This window comes from Cryptosporidium andersoni, assembly GCF_001865355.1.
Source record: "Cryptosporidium andersoni isolate 30847 chromosome Unknown contig_3, whole genome shotgun sequence".
In the NCBI taxonomy this organism is placed as follows: Eukaryota; Apicomplexa; class Conoidasida; order Eucoccidiorida; family Cryptosporidiidae; genus Cryptosporidium; species Cryptosporidium andersoni.
In genome coordinates, this window is record NW_027122885.1 from 18,066 (window position 1) to 43,113 (window position 25,048).

At 29.8% G+C, this 25,048-nt stretch overlaps 10 protein-coding genes across 10 annotated transcripts; 5 read left to right on the plus strand and 5 right to left on the minus strand.

The window, feature by feature from the left end:
* Positions 1-208: 208 nt before the first annotated feature.
* On the plus strand, positions 209-2,434 carry cand_017460 (acetyl-coenzyme A synthetase; the record flags this gene model as incomplete). The annotated part of the gene is made up of 1 exon (XM_067211980.1): positions 209-2,434. One exon carries the CDS (start codon positions 209-211, stop codon positions 2,432-2,434), a length of 2,226 nt encoding a protein of 741 aa, XP_067067247.1.
* A 1,562-nt stretch (positions 2,435-3,996) lies between these two features.
* cand_017470 (uncharacterized protein) lies at positions 3,997-5,361 on the minus strand (the record flags this gene model as incomplete). Its single annotated transcript, XM_067211981.1, has 1 exon — positions 3,997-5,361. The coding sequence occupies one exon, from the start codon at positions 5,359-5,361 to the stop codon at positions 3,997-3,999; it is 1,365 nt and encodes a 454-aa protein (XP_067067248.1).
* Positions 5,362-6,165: 804 nt separating this feature from the next.
* On the plus strand, positions 6,166-8,532 carry cand_017480 (aspartyl protease family protein; the record flags this gene model as incomplete). The annotated part of the gene is made up of 1 exon (XM_067211982.1): positions 6,166-8,532. The coding sequence occupies one exon, from the start codon at positions 6,166-6,168 to the stop codon at positions 8,530-8,532; it is 2,367 nt and encodes a 788-aa protein (XP_067067249.1).
* Positions 8,533-9,797: 1,265 nt separating this feature from the next.
* On the minus strand, positions 9,798-10,658 carry cand_017490 (EGF-like domain-containing protein; the record flags this gene model as incomplete). The annotated part of the gene is made up of 2 exons (XM_067211983.1): positions 9,798-10,285; positions 10,340-10,658. The coding sequence occupies 2 exons, from the start codon at positions 10,656-10,658 to the stop codon at positions 9,798-9,800; spliced, it is 807 nt and encodes a 268-aa protein (XP_067067250.1).
* Positions 10,659-10,836: 178 nt separating this feature from the next.
* Positions 10,837-16,848, minus strand: cand_017500 (SNF2 family N-terminal domain-containing protein; the record flags this gene model as incomplete). The annotated part of the gene is made up of 1 exon (XM_067211984.1): positions 10,837-16,848. One exon carries the CDS (start codon positions 16,846-16,848, stop codon positions 10,837-10,839), a length of 6,012 nt encoding a protein of 2,003 aa, XP_067067251.1.
* Positions 16,849-17,393: 545 nt separating this feature from the next.
* Positions 17,394-18,005, plus strand: cand_017510 (uncharacterized protein; the record flags this gene model as incomplete). Its single annotated transcript, XM_067211985.1, has 1 exon — positions 17,394-18,005. One exon carries the CDS (start codon positions 17,394-17,396, stop codon positions 18,003-18,005), a length of 612 nt encoding a protein of 203 aa, XP_067067252.1.
* A 262-nt stretch (positions 18,006-18,267) lies between these two features.
* Positions 18,268-19,314, plus strand: cand_017520 (uncharacterized protein; the record flags this gene model as incomplete). The annotated part of the gene is made up of 1 exon (XM_067211986.1): positions 18,268-19,314. The coding sequence occupies one exon, from the start codon at positions 18,268-18,270 to the stop codon at positions 19,312-19,314; it is 1,047 nt and encodes a 348-aa protein (XP_067067253.1).
* Positions 19,315-19,441: 127 nt separating this feature from the next.
* Positions 19,442-20,848, minus strand: cand_017530 (uncharacterized protein; the record flags this gene model as incomplete). The annotated part of the gene is made up of 1 exon (XM_067211987.1): positions 19,442-20,848. One exon carries the CDS (start codon positions 20,846-20,848, stop codon positions 19,442-19,444), a length of 1,407 nt encoding a protein of 468 aa, XP_067067254.1.
* A 200-nt stretch (positions 20,849-21,048) lies between these two features.
* Positions 21,049-22,923, plus strand: cand_017540 (uncharacterized protein; the record flags this gene model as incomplete). The annotated part of the gene is made up of 1 exon (XM_067211988.1): positions 21,049-22,923. One exon carries the CDS (start codon positions 21,049-21,051, stop codon positions 22,921-22,923), a length of 1,875 nt encoding a protein of 624 aa, XP_067067255.1.
* A 269-nt stretch (positions 22,924-23,192) lies between these two features.
* On the minus strand, positions 23,193-24,266 carry cand_017550 (uncharacterized protein; the record flags this gene model as incomplete). The annotated part of the gene is made up of 1 exon (XM_067211989.1): positions 23,193-24,266. One exon carries the CDS (start codon positions 24,264-24,266, stop codon positions 23,193-23,195), a length of 1,074 nt encoding a protein of 357 aa, XP_067067256.1.
* Between the last annotated feature and the right edge of the window lie 782 nt (positions 24,267-25,048).

A 25,048-nucleotide genomic window follows, 5' to 3' on the forward strand; every position in this document is an offset into this window, starting at 1 on the left:
TCGGAAATGAGAGAAATAAGATCACCTAGCTTTTCCGAGTGTTACGGGAATATATTCATACATTCCAAGTGTGGGTTAACATTTTAATTGTTTCTTTTTACTCCCAATCTATTATATTAATACATATATATTTTCCAAATCCTACACCAATATATTGCAATCCATTAGTTTTGTAAGTGGTTTTACTGTCAACTGAAACATCTGAATAATGAAAAATACACAGAAGTCATCCCCTGGATCAAATCTCTACTTTAAAAAGACTGAAGATAACTTTTTGTATCACCCACTGACTGGTTCATCTACAAATGATGAGGAAATTGACTTGTCATCCTTGATGGAAAATGTAGATACAGTTGAATATAGAAAAAAATCTCTTCCTTTCCATGAGTCATATGATCCTCCTAGCACGCCGGATAAACCATATCATATATCAGACATAAATACATACTATTCGATGTATGAACGTAGTATATCTGATCCAGATGCATTTTGGAGTGATATTGCAAGACAACATCTGCGATGGATTAGGGATTTCACACAAGTACAGAGTCAAGGACCTGAATTTCAGGATCGCATGTCCTGGTTTCTTAATGGGAAATTAAATGTATGTGATAATTGTGTAGACAGATGGGCTGAAGAACAACCAGATACAGTTGCATTAATTTGGGAAGGAGATAATCCAGATTGTACTAAGAAAATAACTTATATGGAATTATTTCGAAATGTATGTAAAATGGCAAATGTTTTGAAACGTTTTGGAATAAAGAAGGGTGATTCTGTAGGTATATATATGCCCATGATTCCAGAAACTATCTATACAATGTTGGCTTGTGCGAGAATTGGAGCTGTTCATATGGTTGTCTTTGCAGGATTTGCAGCTCGTAATTTACTAGAGAGATTAATCAATGCAAAATGTAAAATTGTTGTTACTGCTGATCAGGGAATTAGAGGTAACAAAATTATTCCTTTGAAAGATATAGTAGATGAGGCATTAGAGGATCTACATGAAATTGATACATGTATTGTATTTAAACACCTAAATGGACCCATAAATGTAGTAGAAGGAAGAGATTATGATGGAAATGCTTTAATGAGATCTGAAAGATCTTATTGTCCTCTTGAAGAGATGGATAGTGAAGATCCTCTATTTTATTTATATACGTCTGGAAGTACAGGGACTCCTAAAGGAGTACAACATTCTACAGCAGGATATTTATTATTTGCAGCCATTACTCAAAAATATTTGTTTGATACTCATAAAGGTGATGTCTTTGGATGTGTAGGTGATATAGGCTGGATTACAGGTCATTCATATCTAGTATATGCTTCATTATGTAATGGGTTAACAACTTTAATTTTTGAAGGAGTTCCAACATATCCTGATCCTGGTAGATATTGGGAAATAGTACAGAAATATAAAATAACACACTTTTATACAGCTCCTACAGCTTTAAGAGCTCTTAAACGTTTTGGAGATGAGTATGTAAAAAAATATGATAGGTCATCATTAAGGGTATTAGGATCTGTAGGAGAACCAATTAACCCTTCAGCATGGAGATGGTATAGAAATATTGTAGGAGATGGACGGTGTCCAATTGTTGATACATATTGGCAGACAGAAACAGGAGGTATTGTTATTGCTCCAATTCCTGGTTGTGTTAAAACTAAACCAGGGTCCGCTACTTTACCATTTTTTGGTATAAAACCTGTTATATTAAATCCTGAAACTGGTGTACCTATTGAAGGGGTAGGATCTGGAGTTTTGTGTATTCAAGATCCATGGCCTGGAATGTTTAGAAGTATTTTTGGTGCTCATTATTTACATGAAGAATTATATACAAAACCATTTCCAGGATATTATTTCTCAGGAGATGGAGCCATGAGAGATAGTGATGGATACTATTGGATTACAGGACGTGTTGATGACACAATAAATGTTGCAGGACATCGTCTAAGCTCAAAAGAAATTGAGGATTCTCTTACGAATCATGAATCTGTGTCTGAAGCTGCAGCAGTTGCTGTTGAACACGATGTTAAAGGTAATGCATTAGTCTGTTTTATTGTATTAAGATCAGATCATTTCCATTCTATTATTGGGGAATCATTAAAGACACCAAATATTGAGCATGAGCTTAGACAATGTGTAAGAAAACAAATAGGACCTGTAGCATCTCCAGATCATATTGTGATTGTTGATGGTATACCGAAGACACGTAGTGGTAAAGTTGTAAGACGTTTATTACGTAAAATTGCTAGCGGATCTACAGAATATGGTGATATTTCTACAGTCACTAATCCAGAATGTATTGAATCTATTGTTAATACATGGAATAAATATTTTATTAAAATATTTACAACTGAATGTGGTACAAGTGTATCCACAAATTCTAATACTATTGATTCACCTATTACCTCAAATCAAATTAAATATTAATATTGTTTATATAGAACTGATTATTATGTTCAATATTTATTTATTTCATAGTAATTCTTATCTAAATATTATTGCTAATTTTTCTTAAGTCTAATATATTATTCATATAACTTTTTCCCCTTATTAATTTTCTCAAATGAAATATAAAGATATATTTAAATTAACAATTACATTTAATTATAATTACTTAGTATACTTAGAATTTATTTAATAATATATTGTTGATCTTAGTTTTTTTGAATTTAAGGAATTATCTATTTTCATTAATAGAATATGGAATGTTAAGATAATATTAAATAATGAAATTATACCTTGAAAAACTGGAATTATTAATATTATCTTTTTATTCACTATTTATAGTATATGCAAGATGTACTTTATATTATTTTAAACTTTTTTTATTACCATAAAGTGGCTAGATTACAAATATCATAAACTTGAAGTAATTACTTATATAAAACATTGCTAACACTGATTTTTCTTTTGTGTTAACCTAATTTTATTAGAAAACAAATGAGTAAATAAGAAATGTTTATATTTTTTTTATCTCAAAAATATTGTAAAATGAATAGGAATAGTAATGTATATATATGTTAGAAATCAAGTGTTCTTAAGAATATCTAAAATACAATGAACTAACTTAAACTCTTTAATAAAAAGAAGTTAAATCTTTAAATCATTAAATCTATTTAATATTAAAATTAATATTGTTTATATTACCGAACTAATAACATTTTTTTTATTAATAGATTTTGAACTCTAAAAGTATTATAAAGTTTTTATTGCAAGTTCACTAAAAAGAGATGTAAATTTTAAAGAAAAAATATAAAAATAAATCAATTAACTTTTAGCTTTAATTTAATATCTTGGAGTAAGTTATGAATCTTTGAATATAGCTATTATAGAGCTTTTAGGATTTTATACTTTAGAAATACTTTGGATTTATTTCATATATCGGATAATCAAATATTCTCTTTTCTTTCAGAAAACACAAAATAGAAATAATAACTCGCATTTATTTATTTATATTTGTAATATAATCATATTTAACACTGAATTTTATCATTTAATTAAATATAATTTGTTTAATTTATACTAGAACTTAAATAATCTACAATTGAATTATGGTATTTTTACTTTTACAATATTATTAAGTTTGTTTCCTTTAAATACTCAAATTAAATCTATAGAAAGTAAATTTTAATAAAAAGAAATATCTTAAAAACAATATATATATATATATATATATATATATGTAGTCAATAAATATATATTAATATTCCAAAAAAAAAATTTGATTAAAAGTCTTATAACTAAATTAGAAGTGTAATTACTTTATTAAATTTCAATGAAAATTCTAGAAAAAATTAAAAGTTTTGTAGTAGAATAAATATAATAGGGTAATAAATGTAATTATTTCCTGAATAAATAATTTTTTTTTATTCTTAAGAATTATTCCTAAGTGATTTTAAAATAAAATATAAATTTAAATTTCTTGCTTTAGAGTTTTAATCTATTTATATTAAAGAAATAGTTCTAGGTATACAAAGTAATATAATAATTTATCGCATAGCTGGAGTATGTGGTACAGCTAATGCAGCTAAATTTCTAGGTCCTTTAGGTCTTCCAGATGGAAAAATTTGCCAAAATCTCAAAGTTTCATCACCTGCTCCTGTAACTATAGTTTGACCATCAGGAGACACAGCTAAATATAGAACCCTGTAAGTATGACCTGTTAATGTAACAATTTTTTGCATAGATGGCCACTTCCACAAAATAACTTGATTAAGACTATACCCATGAGTTGATACAAGTTCATTAACATTTCCACTCCATGCAATATTACAAACTTGGGATCCTGTATCTACAGCCATTACACAGCAGTTAGTTACAGTATTCCATACTCTAATGTGCCTATCTGCTGTTCCTCCTCCAGATGCCAAGAGCCCTGATTGATGAGGGCTCCAAGACAAAGCTTTGACTGCAGCTGTATGCTCTTGAAACTGGCAAACTGGTGTTTCATATCCTTGAGACCAAATAAGTAATTTGTTATCATTTCCTCCGGTAGCTAATTGCATTTCATTAGGACTCCATTTAACTCCACAAACTTCTTGTTTATGACCTAGCCATCTATTACACCAATGTTCTTGTTCTCTTACATCCCTTAATAAAACTGTATGATCTCTACCTCCTGTTGCTAGTATTGGACCACACCAATCCATTGCTCCTACTCTTGCTCTATGACCTCCTAATGTACGAACTTTTTTTTGTGCTGTAACATCCCATATTTGAATCGATCCTTGCCTAGTTCCAATTGCTACATGATTTCCTTGTTGAGTCCATGATACACTTGTAACTAAATCTTGTTCGGGTAAACTCATCAAGTTGGTTACCTTACTTGTAGATGCACTCCAGAGATAAAGAGATGAACTAAGTCCGACAGCTAACAAATTTGTAGAGCTCCAGTCTACAAGATTTAAATAAAAATCATCTTGTAAGTTTGGAGCATCCAATATCTTAAATGGGCCTTTTGGGATCCTTCTAGATATAGGTTCCATGCCCACACAAGCTTTTGAAAGAAACGATGGTTCCATGGTTACAGATCTCAATGGGATAGTGGCAAATGGATCAAAAATCTCATAATTTACATCTTTTGAATAATAATTCTCTTTTATACCAGTACCAGAATCTAATATTGATCTTTGTGGTACATTCAATATACAAGAATCATCATTCCTTAATGGTCTTGTTGTAGAAAATCCAGTAAGTGTTATTGGTAATAGCTCAGTAGCTAGCAAATCATTGTAAACAGCCAGTGGACTCTGAAATGATGGAAGTTCAGCCTTTTCATTTAACCCGAATCGACTATATCTGTCATATATAAATCTTTTACTACTATTTATGATACTACTATGGTTTGTAAGCATATCTCTTTTTTTTTCCCTGTTCTCTCTTTAACTCTATTCTACGATAGTGTTCACCATCTATATACCAAAAAAGTATGAATTGTTTTTTTTATTAGCAAGACATACGCTTAGTTTATTTCTACCATAGTGTTATATACTATAATAATTACTTCTAAGAGTCAAACTGTCAATTTTTTCATGGCTCACCGTACATGTCTAACAAGACAGATGTTGCATTAGTCTTTCTATAATTACAAGTACAAGGAAACACTAAAAAAAACAACGTAGAAAGTGCCTATATGATCTGCAGGGATAGGAAATATAATATTTACATCTTTCTATTACTTTAAATCTACGCTAAATGTGTAATTGACTATAGATCTATTTATTACTATTTATATTTGGAAATATTTTAAAATGAATATGACATCAGATATATAATTATAAAATCTAATAAAAAAGTATTTCTGTATCTATTCGTATAGGTGAATTAGCTTGGTTAATTGTATTTATCAATTAACTTGTAATCTTTATTTTTAGAATCTTTAGTATTACAAATAAAAAAATCAAGTTTATGGCGCCAAAGCTACTGGCGCCATGTTAAAAAAATTTCCCTTTGGGGGGTTTAACGACAATTGCATTCCCTGCAATGCGTACGTCTAGTTTGTGTGCATTGTCTACATATATTCGAGGTGTATAATTCTAATTCATAAGTGGAGATTCCTACGTTTTCTTTTTTTTTTTGGTAATGTTGGGATAAAAAATCTTATAGTAATAGTTTTACTCGAGACGAATAGAAATCAAGACAGACAAGTATAGTACGAAATGTCTAATTCCTGGTGTATTTTATTATTTTTATTAGCTATACTAGAGCTTTCTACTTATACATGTAGCAAGATCCAAATTAAGGTATATGGAAGTTTAGCATTAACAGCTTACTACTATACAGACATATTTATTGGACTACCAAGACCTCAGAGACAAAGCGTAATAGTAGATACTGGAAGTAATCTTTTAGCATTTGTTTGTACAGACTGTGAAAAGTGTGGTCACCACATTGATCCATATTATGATCCTCGTAAAAGTTTAACAAGTATGGTAGTCCCCTGTAAACCATACTGCAGATATTGTGTTGACAATGGTAATCAATGTGCATATGATATTACTTATATGGAGGGCAGTCACTTGTCTGGACGCTATTTTGAAGATTTTGTGTCTGTTAGAAATGAAAATCATGGGAATTCAGTATCTATACCATATGCTATTGGTTTGAGTACAGTATTTGGAGGTATTACAAGAGAAACTAGCTTATTTTATTCTCAAGCAGCGTCTGGTATACTTGGTTTAGCATACTCGAAAGTAACAAAAGGAAGAGATCCATTTTTTCAATCTTGGTCAAAAAGATCAAAATGGATTGGAAACCCAATTTTATCAATGTGTTTTAGTACTGAGGGTGGAATGTTAGCTTTTGGGGGCTATAACTCGGAATATTGGTTAGATGACAATAAATCCTATCGGACTCTTAACCAATCATTTAATAGTGAAGGATTTACATCGTATTTTACTCTAGATTATATTAAAAGATTTCTTAGCTATGCTTTTTATACAAATTATATAGATAAAAACTCTAAATCTTCAGATATAAATGGAGATTTTAATAGTAAAATCAATTGGACTCCGATGACAATAATTAATGGAAATTATTATGTTGAGTTGCATGGTATATCTATACTTAATACTCCAATTAACTTTCCAAAAGATGATTTAGGTGGCAATAAGACTCTTAATATAATAGTAGATAGTGGAACAACGTTGACTTATTTCCCAGTTCCAATATTTAATCAGATAATAAAAGGAATAAATGATAACATAGCTACATCTGGAAAATCTCAATATTCACCTTGGAGAAAGTTAGTTGAAACTGGATCAAGCTTGCTACAATTTGCTGGTTTAATTAATGAAAATAAATATGTACTAAATCAAGATCTTTCTATAAAATCAATAACAATTTTTCCTGGAGAAGTTCCTGGAGCTGCACTATTAAGAAAAAGAGTCTTTGTAAGGAATTTAAGTATTATTCAAAATCTTGTAGATCTAGACTCTTCAAAAAGTGAAGAAATAAATAAAGATAGACCGAAGAACTTGGGAGATAGAAATACTACAGTTTTCGAGTCAGTTGTAAATCAAGAAGAAGATATTGAACGTGGTAAGGTTAAGATTGAAGATGGAACTCATTTATATTCTAAGATTGGAAGTAGTTTTGAAAAAAAATCCAATTCGGAAAGTTCTACAATTAGAAATAATACAAGTGAAACTTCTAATTTTAATAGTTCAAATACTATAGAACCTTTAGTTTCAAGAATAATGCTAGAAACAACTCGTGGTGAGAAATGCTGGAGGCTAAACAATATTGAAGAGATGCATAGATTTCCAACTTTGACTTTGCACTTTTCTCGTAATGTCAATGTTAAGTGGGAACCTCAACAATACCTTTACCAGAAGTATCGTAATACTTATTGTCTTGGTTTTGATTCAGATAGAGTAGGTAATATATTTTTAGGATCATCTTTTTTCTTAGATAAGGATGTGATTTTAGATATAGAAAATTCCAGAGCAGCCTTCGTGCAAGCTAAATGTCCTAGAATAGCCGATGCAAGAAGAACAAGTACAGCTGAAATGGCTCAATTATTAAATGGAACTTTAAAGTCACCATTGGAAGCTATCAGACACTCGGAAGTTGTTGTATTTGACTCTAAAGATAAATATTCAACTACAAGATCTCAGTATCCAACTGGTACTTTCAAGTCTACAAGTAACTCAGGAAAATCACTAATGAATACAGGTTCTGCAAAATCACATGGATTCAGACAAGGAATTAGTGAATTAAATGTAAATGATTATGTATTAGAAAATTCCAATAATACTATTGGACACATACCAGAAAATTCTGACAAAAAAGGCTCTTTAAATAATACTTTGGATTATGAGGACAAATTATCTGAAATTCCAATTTTTTTATTTAGCAATAGTAGTAGTTTAAATATTAATGAGTACCTTATAAGTAACTCTAAAGCTAGCTCAACTTCTAAAACAAGTGGTTGTAAAGCTAGTACCCCTTCATTATCAACTTGGTCTTTACTTGGTTATTTTATATTACTTTATTGGTATTTATCAGTTAATAAATATGAATAAATTGCAAATTTATTTTAATATTTTAAATTTTATTCGAGAATATAAGATTTTAACCTCTAATTTTATTCAAAAATAAATTAAATATTGCCAAGTATTCAAAAACCCATTAGTACATTCTGAAGTAAAGTATACAATTATTATCTCAATAATACATCTAAATACTATTAATATGGAAATAATTTGACTTCAATAATAAATTACTTACAGATGTGTTTTTTTTCAAGTCAAAGATTTTTATGGCTACCAAGAGGTCACTTAACAATTTAGAATTATACTAGATTAATTTGTAGATAAAGATCTTCAATGCATAATGTATTATCAAATATTTGATACCCAAAATCATTTCTTACTAAGACTTAAATATTGATCAATTTAATTTTATAGTGGATCTATTAAATTTGGTTTTAAAAATAGCACCTAAAAAGGATAATAGCATATTAGAATACTTTTATTATTGGATTCTACTAAATTGAAATATTTAATTCATTGAATAAATATACATCGATTTCTTCAGTTTAAACAGAAAGTAGATCAATTAATATCAAGGTTTAAGTAGATTTTTATCTTCAATATTTATATTACTACTAGAAATGATACGAGAAAATTCAGCATTTCTAATTTATTTAAGAATTTGTATATTTATATTTTTTGTAATTCTTGTATATTTTTGTTTAGATTTTGTAAAAATATTAGTGGAATGATTATGATTCCTTAAATATAGCAGGAGAGTAAAACAACTCATTATATTTCATAGTAAGGAATGATATTACAGAAACCAGATAAAAATTCAAATTCTCTACTTGAGAGAATATTATATTTTAGTGTTTTGTAAGTGTAAATTTTAGTTTTTTCTAAATACAACTATTTAATCATTTAGAAGTGAACAAGACTTTTAAAAAAGTACTTTTTATATCTTTATACATATTTAGATATATGTTCCAATACTTCATATCATTAATTAGATATCTCTAAATAAATCCAATATTATGAATAAAGTACATTAAATTGTGGATTAAAAGTATAAATAGCTATCAGTATTTTAAATTCTAGAGTATAAAATAAAAATCTTGTACAAATTCACCAGTATTAAATATATTATTTATAAAGTATATGGTATTAAGACAAAATCAATGAAGTACTCAGTAAATACAATTATTTAAAAAAGAGAAAAAAAAAAGATTTAAATAGAAATATTGTAAAAATGAAGTTTATAAGTCACTTATTATCCAAAATGAAAAAAAGTTTATTTACCATTTAAATTTAATTCAGTCTTCATTGAAATCTTCAACTTCTTCTGATGGAACTGTATCGTCTCCTTTATTTTTCTCTTCTTTAAGTCTCTTTTTTCTCTCAGCTCTTTTAATTGCTATTAAATCCATAATAACAGATAATGTACAGTATGCAATATTTGCAAGTAAGAGAATTAAGATAATCCATGTAAAAATAATTTGACTTGGATATAGATAAACACCAGCTCCACCTATTCCATAATATACTTGATCTTGACAATATTGCCCTGTATATCCTCTGCTACATGTACAAAGAACTGGTTCGCTTGGACTAATAAAAGTACATTTTCCTCCATTCTGACAAGGATTATTTGTAATACAGATATTATTAGCAATATTACAGTTAAGGCCAGTATATCCAGATAAACACTTGCATGAATAATAGGGATATTCCATTGTACTTGTGCAAATGCCTCCATTAAGGCATAGATTAGTTGGTCCTGCACTTAAGCAAGCATCCCATTCTAAACAGTAGATATAGTAATAATGGAATAATTACATGGATATTGGAAACTTACTAGTATCACATTTAGGGCCAGTATACCCATCTGTGCATATACATATGTATTGTCTCTGGTTTGCAAGTACTCCTATCTCAAAACACTTGCCATTTTGACCACAATTAACTTGCTGATCCCCAGAACATATTGATTCAAAAGGTATTTCTTGTGATAAATCATCTACTGTACTTGAACTTGAAACTTGGGTCGTATTTGTATCTACAGCTTGCATATTAGTAGCTACTACAACCAAAAATACTGAATTAGCAATATAAACAATGCATATTAATATTACAAGTATATTTATATCACTACATCTTGAGAATGTGCAAAGCATTATATTATATACGATAGGTTTTAAAGTAGTTTCCAACTATACCGGTATAAAGGTACCGAGTTTCTAAAGTACATGTACCGCCTACTATATTTTTAAAAAGCTATCTTACATGCAAGTCTAAAAAGATTTCTTAGGATCTTATATAGTATGTATACTATATTAAATATAGGATTCCTAACTAAACCAAAGCATTACTTTCATGAGACACGGATGAGAACTCCTTTTCTTTCAAATGGTCAGTACTCAGAATCCCGGGTTTTGTTTCACATTGACTTGTTGGTTTGGGAATATGAATATTACCTTTCCAACTAGAATATATTTTTTCTATATCCTGAGGTTGGAAGACAGTACATTTAGCAACATAGGACCATAGTGCAGAATGTACTTTTTGTCTAGTAGCTTCATTTTTAGAAAGCTTTAAAATTTCATTAATTTCATCCCCAATAGTTGGAAGCAGAACTTTTAGACGAGAAACAACATCAGCATCAGCCATATTATTGCTGGAATGAAAAAGTTTTTTCATATCTGCTAATTGATGTTTAACATTGCTATGGTTAAAACAAGCTCTTGCATATCTTTTTACGTCTTTATCTGGCATATGCGAGCAATCAACAACCACTTCAGGTAGTCCTTTTCTACCTCCAACTGTTAGGGGTCTCGGTGTGCTATTGGAACAGGCAAAATCTTCTTCATCTACTATTAAATCAAGTTTCTTTTGGTTTTTTCTACGTTTAGAACTAGGAACTTCGCACTTTATAGATTCACCATCCTGTTCGTTAGATGTACCTGTATACATTCTTCTCTTCTTCCTAGCAGTTTTACCAATAGATACTACTGAGTATAGATGCTTCATAATCCTCAGAGTTCTTTGTTTTAACTTGTCAAACTTAACTTGCTGAATAGATGACAGGCACAAATTCTGGTCCAAAGACATCATTGTCCAATTTGCAAATCCATAAACATAGATTCCCTTAAGGATATTAATATCAATATCAACTGACCACGGTATACCCCACGTTGGAGTGCGAAGAGCTTTTATAAGAATAGGAGGTAATTCTAATTGTAGATATTTTTCTTCGGGATTTGAGTTGGCTACAGTAGAAGGTGAGTCATCAATGGTTGAAGTATTGGAAAATTTCTGATTCAAAACTATATTCTGATTGTTAACAATATTGTTCGTTGCCAAATTTGGTTTCTTCCCCGTACTTTTGAACTGTGAATCTTCCTCTTCATCTTCATCTTCATCTTCTTCTTCTTCTTCTTCATCCCTTTTAATATCATCTCTATTTGGTCTAGGTAGGGGACCTGTAGATAGCTTCCAAGGCTGATTTATTCCAGGATTACATTCTCTCATAAGTTTATCTAAAGCTGTTAACATTCTCAAACGATCAATTAATTCAGGAGCATTAGCTCTGTTATTTCCTAAAAGTAGTGAATTTTTCTTAAGAGTCTTATTGCCTACTATTGATAATTGTCCTTGAGTCTCTATATCTTCTGTTACCTCTTCTGTATCTAAGATATCTATATTATCAATGTTTATATTATTTTTATTAATATCATGTTCAGATATTACCTTGTTTTCACTTGGTATTGATATATCAATGTCCTTCATTATTGAATCCTGATTATTGACGAAATTTGTAGTCCCAATATTGCCAGTTGACATATTTCGATGTACATCATCCTCAAAATTCAAATCTGAAATAGATTTATCGTGTATTTCAGCTGGATCATTAGTATTGCAAGTTTGTGTGTCTACAATTTCAACTTCTCCAAGCTTGTTACTTGTTCCGCATTTATTATCATTCATGTCGTCAATAGATTGGTTCTTTATTTTCTCAAAGCAAAGTGCAATAATTATTTGAGCTTCATTAAGAATAATACCATGATCTATCCTACCTTTGAAACGTGTCTCAAGCATTATATCATCTAAACGTCTATAAGGGTCGCCATACTTTAAAAGAGCTCTAAAAAGTTTAAAACGTCTTTTTGGATGGAGAACACGAGAGTCTCTCCTCATTCTCTTACCACTTTTCACATAATGTTGATTAAATGAAACCTCCCTATAAGCTTTATTTGAATCAAATGGATATTCTTCATCTTCTTCACAATAAACATGAGAATAATTTGTAATTTCCGCCATTAGTTGTGCAAAGTCATCTCTACTTTCTAATGAATGTATTGGCATTGGGTATTCAATCTTATTAAACCCTTGAGAATCTCCATTTGCCTCATTCCCATTTAAGTCCGTCATTGCAGAATCAAGTTCACTAACCTGGTTTGTATCTGTAAAATCTTTATTATATGGTCCTAGTGGACTCATTTCAAGTGATCCAGTCTTAGGTTTACTACTTCCCTTTTTATTTTTCAAATTCTTCTCCTTTGAACGTTTCTTTGTTTGCTTTTTACGATTTCCTCCACTCTCTTCTATATCATCTAAATCCCCATTGAAATCTGTCAGGGACTTGGTATCTAAGTCTGTGGACTCCCCATTTCCAACTAAAGTATAACTATCACCTTTATATCTTAAGGATCCATCACGCATAGCACTCTTCCTAGGCCCAGTAACTATCATACTCTTTCGATTTTCCTCTTCAATCTTTTTTCTCTCTTCTTCAGGAATAGTTTTTTCCCAAAATTCCTTACTATCGAAGTCTATCTGATTGTCATCATTAGTCTCCGTAGCTTGTTTTAATATACCAGTATTTTTATCTATGATAAGTGGTGGGGCTTCATATCTAAAGTCAGCTATGTTGGCAAAGGATCGTAACAAACCATCTGCTAATCCTTGTGTGTCATGTACATGTTCCTCTGCATCTGCCAAGACCTTATCTAGATCTATTTGTGAAGCAAAAGCTCGATCTTCATCATTTTGAACATTCACCACCCTATCTTCTGCACTATCACCTTTTTCTTCCGAAAAATCTTGGTTGCCTCCTTCGTTTGCATTATTCACTTTATTACTCCACAATTTCTGAGCTCCAAATTTCAAAATTTTAGCTAACTCATCTCTACTAAATGAGGCTCCACTACCACTCTTTTTTCCATTAGGATATAAGAGTTGAGAAGCTATATTTGCAGCTGCTATAGATGTACTGTGATTTTGATATTTATTATGTGAGCCCGTACTAGTGTTATTCAATCCCTGTACTACCAAAGTATCCAGAACCATTTTAGTTTTAGCTCTCTCTAAAATATTCTCTTCAATAGAATCCTTTGTTACAAGTCTATAAATTTGTACTTGTTTAGTTTGTCCTATACGATGAGCTCTAGCTTCAGCTTGTAAGTCATTTTGAGGATTCCAATCAGAATCGTAAATAATTACTGTGTCCGCAGTTGTCAAATTAATTCCCAAGCCCCCAGCCTTTGTAGATAACAAGAAGCAAAAATCATCACTATTAGGAGAGTTGAAGTGATCCATTGCCTTCTTTCTTAGCTCTTTACCCATTGTTCCATCCAATCTCTGGTGTCTGAAACCTCGAAGAATGAGAAACTCTGATAGTATGTTAAGCATCCTGACCATTTGAGAAAATATCAAAACTCGATTTCCTTTTTCTTTAAGTCTAGACAAAAGCTTATCTAGCAAACATAGCTTGCCACAACCATATATTAACTGGTGTTGAATTGTAGCAGGAGTTATTCCTTGACTTGAATCAACTTCTGGTCTATGAATTAAAAATGGGTGATTACATACCTTTTTAAGCTCCATACAAATGTTCTGTAAAGATGTCTTTGTACCTCCCGTTGTTTTACTTAGTTCCTCATAATTTCGAGTTAGAATAGATTTATATAGTACTGTTTGTTGTGGAGAAAGTTCAATCCGCAAAATCCTTTCTACTTTGTTGGGTAGACTCTTCTCTACATCCTTTTTTACACGTCTTAAAACGTATTCTTGAAGTTCATTCTGCAAATTCTCTAGTTGTTGCTGTTTACTACTACCAATAACGTTAGGATTCTCTATATCTGGATATCTCTCACGAAATTCTTGATAGTAAATAAACTTCTGGGGATTTAAAAAGTGTAATAAGCTCCATAATTCCTCTAAATTATTATGTAATGGTGTACCACTTAGAAGTAAACGATACATTGTTGAAAATTCATGAAGCTCCTTGAAACGCTTGCTATCTCTATTTTTTAATTGATGAGCTTCATCTACTATCATCATATACCAATCAATCTGTCTCAAAAAGTCACAGTCAACTGGACTATTTAGAATAGATGGGGTAGTTATAACCACATCGAAGCGATATCGAGAAAGATATTTATGGCTTGATTTCTGCTTCCCTTGTTTCCCCTTAATCTTCTTATTAGAATATGGAACAAATTCATCATTATCAGAGCTCAAAACACTCTCTTTATCATCTATCTTCTCTATATCAACCTTACGTAATTCATATTCCCTAATTATTTCACGGGCCTGGGCATTCCCATGGTATAACACAACATTTGCATCAGGTAACCAGTGTTTAAATTCTCTAATCCAATTATCGCTTGTACTTTGAGGTACAACAACTAAAAAAGGAGCTACTATCTTCTCCATATATAAACAATGCCCAATAACTGATATAGTCTGTACAGTTTTGCCAAGTCCCATTTCATCTGCTAATAAAATATTCACATTCTTTTTGAAACGTGATATCATCCAGTTTAATCCATATATCTGATAATCTCTAAGATCTTTACGCTGATTAATATAATTACTAGATAAAGAATCAGAAGAATCTTCATCTTTGTTCTCTACGATTTCACTATATTGGTTCTCTTTTTTATTTTCTTCAGATACAAGTTCTTTTTTTACATTGTCCGTCCCCTGAAAAATATATGTTCCATTTAAATTCCCTGTAACTTCGGATATTTCACGTTCTTTTATTTCGTCCATATCTCTCGGATTTTCCTTCTTCTGGATATCTACAGATTTCAATATATCCTCATGTTTCTTAGTTATGTCCTTCATCCCCTCAACTATAGTGCCCATATAAAATGGTGTAGAAAGGTAGGGTTCGAAAGATGTAAGTCCCAGCCTTCTTAATGTATAGTCACAGTCTCTATTGTATTGAATCACTAAATCCATCCTTCTATGAAAAGCTTTGATATATGACAAAAAGTTGTTATCTTCCAATGTCTTGTATGTCTCCCAAGTACATTGATCATAAGAACAACTAAGCCACTTTACAAAGTAGAATTTATCATATCTAGTTTCTAGTCTTTTCTTCTTTTCTTCAGTAGCTTTATTAATAAATTCATCTTCAATATAATCAGTATGTTCATCAACTATTCTCTCAGGAATCAAAGCATCTAAATCTAGTTGTTTTTGAATCTCAAAAGTAATATCCTCTTGTTCAATTTCATCTTCTGTCATATATTTCCGACGATTTTCAGTTTCAGTGACTTTTCGTTGATAATTTTCTAATCGTCTCATTCCTCCTGTGTTTTCACTTAACAAAGATTCTGGAGTTTCCCAAGTATTATGTAAATGTGAGTATCCAGACCACTTGACTTGGTATTCAACTGCTTTAGACTCAGGGTTAATACGATGAGATAATATACGATCAATATTACGACTATACACTGGAACCTGCAAAAATTCTTCATTCTTATCTAATAGCATACTATCAATATCTTTTAGGTTATCGGATATCATTGAAGATACGGAAGAATCAGAAGAATCAGCATAACTTGCATAATTTATACTTCTCCTTTCTCTACCAGATGTTCTTCTAGGAACATTTCTAGAGACCTTCTTGTCTGATATATTGTCTTTTCTATTTTTTCGCCTATTTGAATCACGTTCATTATAGGTATCATCATCATCTTCATACTTTTCCAAACTCAAACTCGACTTTTCATTATCATTATCACCATCATCTAATTCATTAAAATCTTCATAATCATCATCAATGTTATGACGTGAAAAATTGGTTATTTGTCTTCTATTATTCATTCCAGGCTCTCTTCTAAAAGAACATGAGTCTAAGCTGGTTTCTTCCGAAGAAATATCCTCTTCATCTATATTTGAAAAATTAGAATACTTCATTCTTGTTACTCGTCCACTTCTTGAACGATATACTGGTCCAGTTTCCTTTGGTTTGGATTCATCCCTACTGATTGTCGTCAATTCCACATCTTTTGTAGACTTACTATTTCCAATGCTGTCAGTTGAAGAATCAGAAAATTCTACGTCCAAGTCCATTTACCTCAAAATAATTTATATATAGAGTAGTTCATTCAGACGTAGCTAGAATGTATTAGCTACTAATAGTGCCTAGACGAGTGTCTTTCTTGCTAATAGCAAAATCATAGGCGCTGCTGTATGAAATTTGCAAGAAAGTGATATTGCGGTATTTTCCACTTGAATTTTATGATTTATAATCCTTCCATAATAATAGTCATATAACCAAATATATATAACTTTCAGGATACTTATAATATACAAACAAAAGATTATAAAATTTTAAGTCAAGTGTAATTTTTCAGTATTTGAAATCCTATCTAAGTCCACACCTAGAGTTCAACTTAGTTATTATAAGATGGGGCAAATATATCTAATAAATAGATATCTATAAAAGTAATGTGTATAGAATCCATTATTTTGGGTTATATAAATTTGCAAATAAAAAAAAAATATTTGAATCCTCAATACAGTAGCAAGTATTCTGTGCAACGTTTAAAAGTGCATATACGCGCCTTTTATTGTAAGCTTAGTTTCTTCATCATTGTCTTAGAAAATAGGTTAAAATGCCAGGTTTCCACGGAAACGGATGTAATTGTCAACACGAAGCAAATTTAATAAATGGTGAAGATTTGTTATCTTACATAGATAAAGATTCTGTACATGCTCTAAATGAGACTATCCTAGGATCCTGTAAAACTCTATTCCGTCCATATTCTGATCGCCTACTAGAAACATTCTTATGTAAATCTCAAGAAAACGATCCTGAACTCTTAGTATTCATCCCTTTCAAATCTCCATGTTCTATATACTCTCTGTACATAATTGGAGGAGAAAATGGAACCTCTCCAAATCATATTAGATTGTATATAAACGATGAAAGTTTGGATTTTTTAACTATTGAAAATATGGAACCAATCCAAAGTTTTGACTTAGTAGAAGACTTTTGTGGTATAGTTGAATATCCCCTAAAAGTATCTAAATTTAGAAATGTGAACCTGCTAATTCTACATTTTCCTTCTAGTTTTAGCTCAAACCAAACTAATATATACTATATTAGGATATGTGGTCAAGGTACATCGTATCAAAGAAAAGCAGTAGAAGCTGTATATGAATCTACACCCAATATTTCGGATCATATGACTAATCATGAAACCTTGCAATCTTTCGATTTATAATACAATCTAAGATCATACTTTTATTCAATATTACATATTAGATGTATATAACATTAGTAAATTACTACTTCTAATAATTTTGGGATCTTTATTACAATATTTTAGCCAGGTCTATATATTCTCCTAAAAAACTACACTTACAGTATTTAGATATTAACACGATACTCGTGTTTCATTAGCGCTATTTACGTATTACTGTCTACTACTTTAGTTATCAATAAAGTAACTGTAATGCATGTATATAAATTTAAAGACATTTGATATGAAGTATAGTTTTGGAATGTTAGCTTTAATAATTGCGATATGCATATATATACCCATAATAGCTACATCACCTATTGAGAATGCTACTAGAGTACTTAAAACTGAAGAACCTTCAATAAGTTCGTTATCAAAAATTGAGGAGAAGATGAATGAATATATTTTAAGTACTAATATCAGTGAATTTAAAGATAAATATTTAACTTATATAGATCGAAATATGACTCTAAGTCAAGCTTTTAATATAGTATATGAAATAGTCGAAAATTGCCAAATAATAAGTGAATCTCAATTTCTTTTTTATAAGAGACATGGAAATGGTTACTATATAAATGATATGTGGGAAGTTTTAGATTGTTTTGAAGAAAATATGAAGACTTCAATGAAATTAGTAAAACAGTTACGGCAGCATTGCAACTTCCACATTGGAAACACTAAGCTTGGAATTGTCCCTAAGACTATTGGAGAATATGTTATAAAGTCATGTAATGAATTAAATTATGTAGAGAATAAAATAGCTAGATTGATTGATTACTCATATCTAATGCAATTAATCAAGCATAAAGCAAGAGAACATAACAATGGACTTGTTAAACTTGCAGAATTAGTATACAAAAATTTGAGATTAAGTGGACGTAAATCACCTGCATATAAAAAAAAAAGCTATGTATGTGGTAGTAATAAATCACTACCAAACTCAATTATATCAAGATATAGACAAGAAAGAAGACTAGTTGAAATATTAATAAATAATCTAAAATCTATCGATGAGACCTTACCGATAAGACTCAGAAATATCCCCAAATGCATTCATTTGACAGACTTTGAATATAAGACTATTATGAATCACGCAGCTATATTAGCTGATAACATATGGTACCCAATGGGAATTAAAGTTAGAAAACATATTAATAATTTAAACAAATGCTATAGTAAAAGAAGATTTATTTACTCACTCAAAAGTGCTAAACATATGAAGGAAAATAGAAAAGTTCTCTTCACTTTACAAGTACAAAATATCTTAAGACAATTGAATATTAATACATAAATAAACAATAGCTTTATAGTAGAATCCAATCCTTTGTATATATGAGTTGTAAATTTAAAGAAACCCAAAAATAATCTGTAAATAAAAAATACTCAAGTATTTAGATAATTTCCACAATGATATATAATTATTTGAATTCTGTCAAATTATCATCTAATTTTTTAACAGTATTAATATATTTTATCAACTGAGACCCATTTACTTTCATCCTCTTTACACGTTCAGCTATAAATATACTGTCTGCAATTATATGCTTCTGATCTTTTAATATTGCAAAACCATTTAATTTATCTAATGAAACCCATTCAAATAACAAATCTTCAGCATCAATAGTCATTTCTTTAGATATAGTTCTAGATTTGCGAAGAAGTCTAGTAACTACATATGATATTGCATCTGCTATTGATTGAATACGACATACTTCCAAGGCAATAAGTTCAAACTTCTCACCAAAATTTTCCTTATAGTCAAAATCTGAATTTAAACAATTTAAAATGATCCTTCTTACTTGTTCGGTATATATTCTTGTTTTCCCAATTAAATCATAAATAGAAGTCACAGTTCTACCAATTTTAGTGAAGGCTTTCTGAGGTTTCCATAATATTGTACTCAATTGTAGTATAAAAGCTAAGTTAGATTCTAAACGATGTCTTTCAATATCCAACTTATTCCTTAACTCATCCTGAATCTCCAATTTACTATTCATATTTTCTAGAGAAGTACAATTCATAGGAGGTAATAATTTGGATTTTAAAAACAAAATTCCAGAGGGATATATAACCTCATTCTTATATTTGCCTCTTTGCTTTCTATTTTTATTATTTGATACTTCTTGTTTATTATAAGTAATATTAATTGAATTATTTATTGTTGAATTCTCTATATCGTTAATAAAAGATATATCATTGCTGACTCTATCTATAGTTAACTCTATATCTGTTGAATTAGTATCTGGCAATGCAAAATCTTGTATAATAGTATGAAATACAGTTTCTTTATCAGTTATAAGATGAGGTAAAGCTTTTTGACACCACCAAATACCTAATTGTTGTAGAGTATCTTGCTTATCAATACTTTTCTGTTTCTTATGTTCATCCACAAATACCTTAAAATTATTCGAATCACCCTTTAACTTATTTAATTTTAATCCTCCAATATAATCCATTTTTGTATTTATTTGTAAATTTATCTCTCTTTCACAAATAGACCAGTCACATCCATAGAATGTTACTGGATTTTTTGGATAAGGGATGTATCGTGCTGGCCAACTTGGAAGTAGTCCTTTGTATTTATTTACCCAGCCTCCAAGTTTCCTAGATGCTTCATCACCACATGTAGATATAATTATTGACATAAAGTCCAAATGTTTACTTAATTCTTCAAGTTCATAGTGACTAGGTGAAAATATATTATCAATATCTTGTATCTTAAAATCTATATCATCTGTAATACTTTCAATTCTACCAATTAGACTACAACATAACCAATAAGTAGATACATATACTAGTACTTTTTTCCCCCAAACCCAAACCATCTACTATTAAAGACTAGTAATGAAATATTAACCAATTATAGAATAGAAATTACACCGATAGTAAATAATACTCAGCGCTAAAAAAGGGAACCGGCAACACCAGTATGATTTCTTTTTTTTTGGAAAAGAACGATATGTGAAAGTTATGAGTCAATATCTTAGTTTACAAGAAAATAAAACACTAAGGATAAGAAACTGAAATGAGAAAACAAAGCAGCGTTTTACAAATTCTACGGAATTCCAGGGCAGAAATAGGTACGGGGGGACTATTTTCTTTTGGGTCTATCAGTAAATATAACTCAAGATATTCAAATATGCAAGGATCTAAGATAGATAACACCAGTATATGGCAAAATATACTTCAGGAATGTATAAGAAATTCTTCAAAGAAGTGTAATGATGTGCTATATGGATCAGTATTTGTATTTGGTCGTGCTGGTTCCGGTAAACAAACATTAATTAATGAACTAAAGGATTTAAGTGACATTAAAAGTGAACTAAACAACAATAAAAAGGATTCTAAACCTTATATAGGGTTAAGTTATGAATGTTTAAAGATTTCAAGGCAGTTAATTGAGGATGAGTTAATGAAATATATTTCTGAAGATTCATCTGATATATCCAATATTACTGAATTTCATCACATTAGTATTGATATATGGAGTATTGATCATATAGATTTATTATATGAGATAGTAAAAAGATTAGTAAATATTATGAATAAATCCTCTACAAATTCTGATATAAAAAATATACAAGGAGAGGTAGTAAACACAGAAGGAACTTTAACAAGTGAGGATGTGTTGAACAATGTATTAAATCCTTCAATCCCAAATTTGATGTTTTTAGTAATTTTAGATACTTCAATTCCTTGGACCTTAACTGATGATTTAACAACTTGGTTACATGCAATTCAAGATATATGGTCAAAGACAATGGAACTCTCAAATTCATCACCATATATTCAGAACCAAATGATTAATTCAGTTAGGAATTATCTTAGTTTTCAAGAAAAAGATCTGTTATCTAAAAATAAAACGAGTGATACATTAGATAGTGAAGATAAAATAGAGTCTAATAAAGAGAATGGTAAGTTGAATTACAGTACAACTCCCGAAATAAATTTGGGTATTCCAATTTGTCTCATACTCTCTAAATCTGATATTGGACAAAGATTTACAGTTCCCCCTAAAGTTATAAATGGAGCACCTTTTATACCATTTTCTTTAGCTTATTTAATGAATATGGGAAACCCATATGGTTTAAGTTATTTTTGTACATATATCCAAGAAAATGGAAATATCCGGGAGACACAAGGAGTAGATTTGTTATTTAAATATATTTTGCATCGTTTATTTGATTTTCCTTTACTAAATAAAGATGGCTCTAATATTAAAACAATTAAGAATATTGAATATAATGCAAATACAATTTCTTGTGTATTTCCTTTATCTTCAATTGAATTATTACCTTTAAAACCACTACCAGATGTGGCTAATACAACATTTGAATCTTCAGTTTTAAAATCTGACTTTATTAATTCGAATTTAAATAATGATTCAGAACTTGCTAGAGGTCTCACAACAGCATTCAATAAATCCCTTCCATCACTAAGTGAGTTTTTAGAAAAAATAAGTAACCAGATTCCTCAGGTTGATCCCTTAAGTACCACAGCAACAAATGGAATACTACCTTCAATGTCAACAAATTCTACTACTACCGAAGAACCTACATCTAGATCGGCAGTTCTTGAACAATCTAATGAAAAACCAATATTACCATCTACATCAAATGCAAATCAAAGACTAAAACCAAATAAACTTAGTCATGGTACAAGTAATTCTACTATATCTAGTGACCCATCTCTTAGGGGATTTTTTCAAAATCTTATTCAGAGGGGTGATAAAAGAACTCCACCAATTCATAGAACATCCCATAGAGGAAGTTCCTCATATGCAAATTTACAGAAAGAATCGGGAAGTCCTTTAGAAGAAAATGACAACTCAAAGGAATCTATCACACAACGGGAACCTGTTGAATCACAACCTAATTCTACAGATCAAAAAGATTCCTAATTATTTCTTTAAAGATAAGATAACTTAATATTTTAGAATATTGCTCATTACATTCATTGTATATGTATGCCTTTAGATTTTCTATCATTAGGATATAACTAGTGTGAGCTATTTGTATACTCAATAATATTTCTAATTTTTAAACTTTATAACCTGGATTTATAAGGAGTTTATAATATTCTTTCTTATTATTACTTTGTAAAATCAATAAAGTATAAATTAAATTATATTATATAAAGTTATTAATAACATATTTATAAAATAAAGATCTAGTCCCAAGAATTCATCTGTGATGAGTCATGACTAAAATCCCAACTATTATCTATTGTACTATCTTGAGTACCTTTCATATTAATATCATCATATTCAATATAATCTTCTAGATTATTATTAATTGTTTCATTATTAGCTGAATCTTCATCTGAACTTTCTCTAAATATTACATCACTAATATCACTTTGAATTTCCTCTATTTCATAAGTTGATTTACCTTTTTTGTGAGGTGTATCTTTCTTAAATCTTGTAATCATACTGCGTAAATCATCATTCTTTCCAATAATACCCATACAAGTCGCTACTTTATTCTCATTAAATATTGATGGAATAGGAAATGGTGAATTCTTGTTTGTATTCCTAAAAAAATCCAATTGCTGCTCCATTTCTGATACAGTAGTCAACTCAATTGTAACCATATCCTGATTTGGCATAGCAACACGATCTAGTAATTCTTGTTCAGCTTCAATTACTTCATTGATGTCAAATAATTCTGTATTTCTATACTTTCTTGATCTAATATTACTACTTCCTGGTAATAACCCTGCTGGCCATTCCCAACACAAATTATCACGCAAATAAGTAATAAATCCACTACACAAGGGATCAGAGTACACTCTATTTGAAGTCATACATCTATCAATTTCACTTGTATTCATATTCGATCTATTCTTGTACCATTTAGGTAAATTAGTAGGATCATATATATATATCATCTGATTAATATTATTAGCTTTAAACATACTTTCACAATCTAAACTCTTGTAAGCTTCAATATTACAAGGTAAATCTACTAGTATACCTAAAAAGTCCATATTCATTATCCTTACATCAAATATACGAAAATCTTCCAAAGGCGTAGGTTGTATAGCAAATACAAAATATTCCCCTTTATTTGTATTTTCATTTATATAGTTTGCTACATCCTCTGGGAATCGGATAATACATACTGACTCATGTAAAGATGATACTATTGAATTAGATAGGTCAGCTGATGAAAAAACACCACGACGTAAGTATCTTTGTGGAACATATTGATTTAATTTATCTGCTCTCTTTTGACTATGCATATTTCTAATTAAATTAATACATCACATGCAAACTTTTAAACAAAACTACCAAGAGTTCTATCATTTACCTATTTTCTTTATTCTATATGCGCTACACTCAAAAGTAAAACTCTGTCTATTTTTAATAAAATTATCATTTAATCTCAAGATCTTTTATCTTATTATCAATTTATTTTAATTGCTTCAAGTTATCTTACTATATTATATTTAATAACTACTATTTTTTTTATTTTAGCCTAGCTTAATAGTGCATCATGTTGTCTTTAAGCGTGATACATCCTAAATAAATAGTAGTTACCTAGAAATTACTTTTAGTTTTTTTCATATTTAACCCCATCTATTTATAATATCTAAATAATTGAATCACAATATCTAGTAAATTATAGAATGAGTATACAAATTCCAGTGCAATTATTTTAATTCGAGCTATAAGTATTCTAAATATTACACCTATTTTAGCTAGATCTCAAAAAATCATATCTTAAATTTAACCAAATAATATAGATCAAATTTCAGTGATATCATATTCTACTATATTATTTTATTAAAATATTTTTTCCTAATATACTTTCCCTGTGACGATACTATTAAGGCATCATAGGCGGTTATATATGGACAATATAAAAACTTATCATGGGGAAGTTTATTTTCTAGTTTATCAGTATTGGATGATATTTCATTAGGAAGATTTTTAAACTTCATCAATATATTGGTTGACTTTCTATATAGATAGGAGTATATAATATACTATTATTTGGAAGTACAATATTTGGTAATAGAAA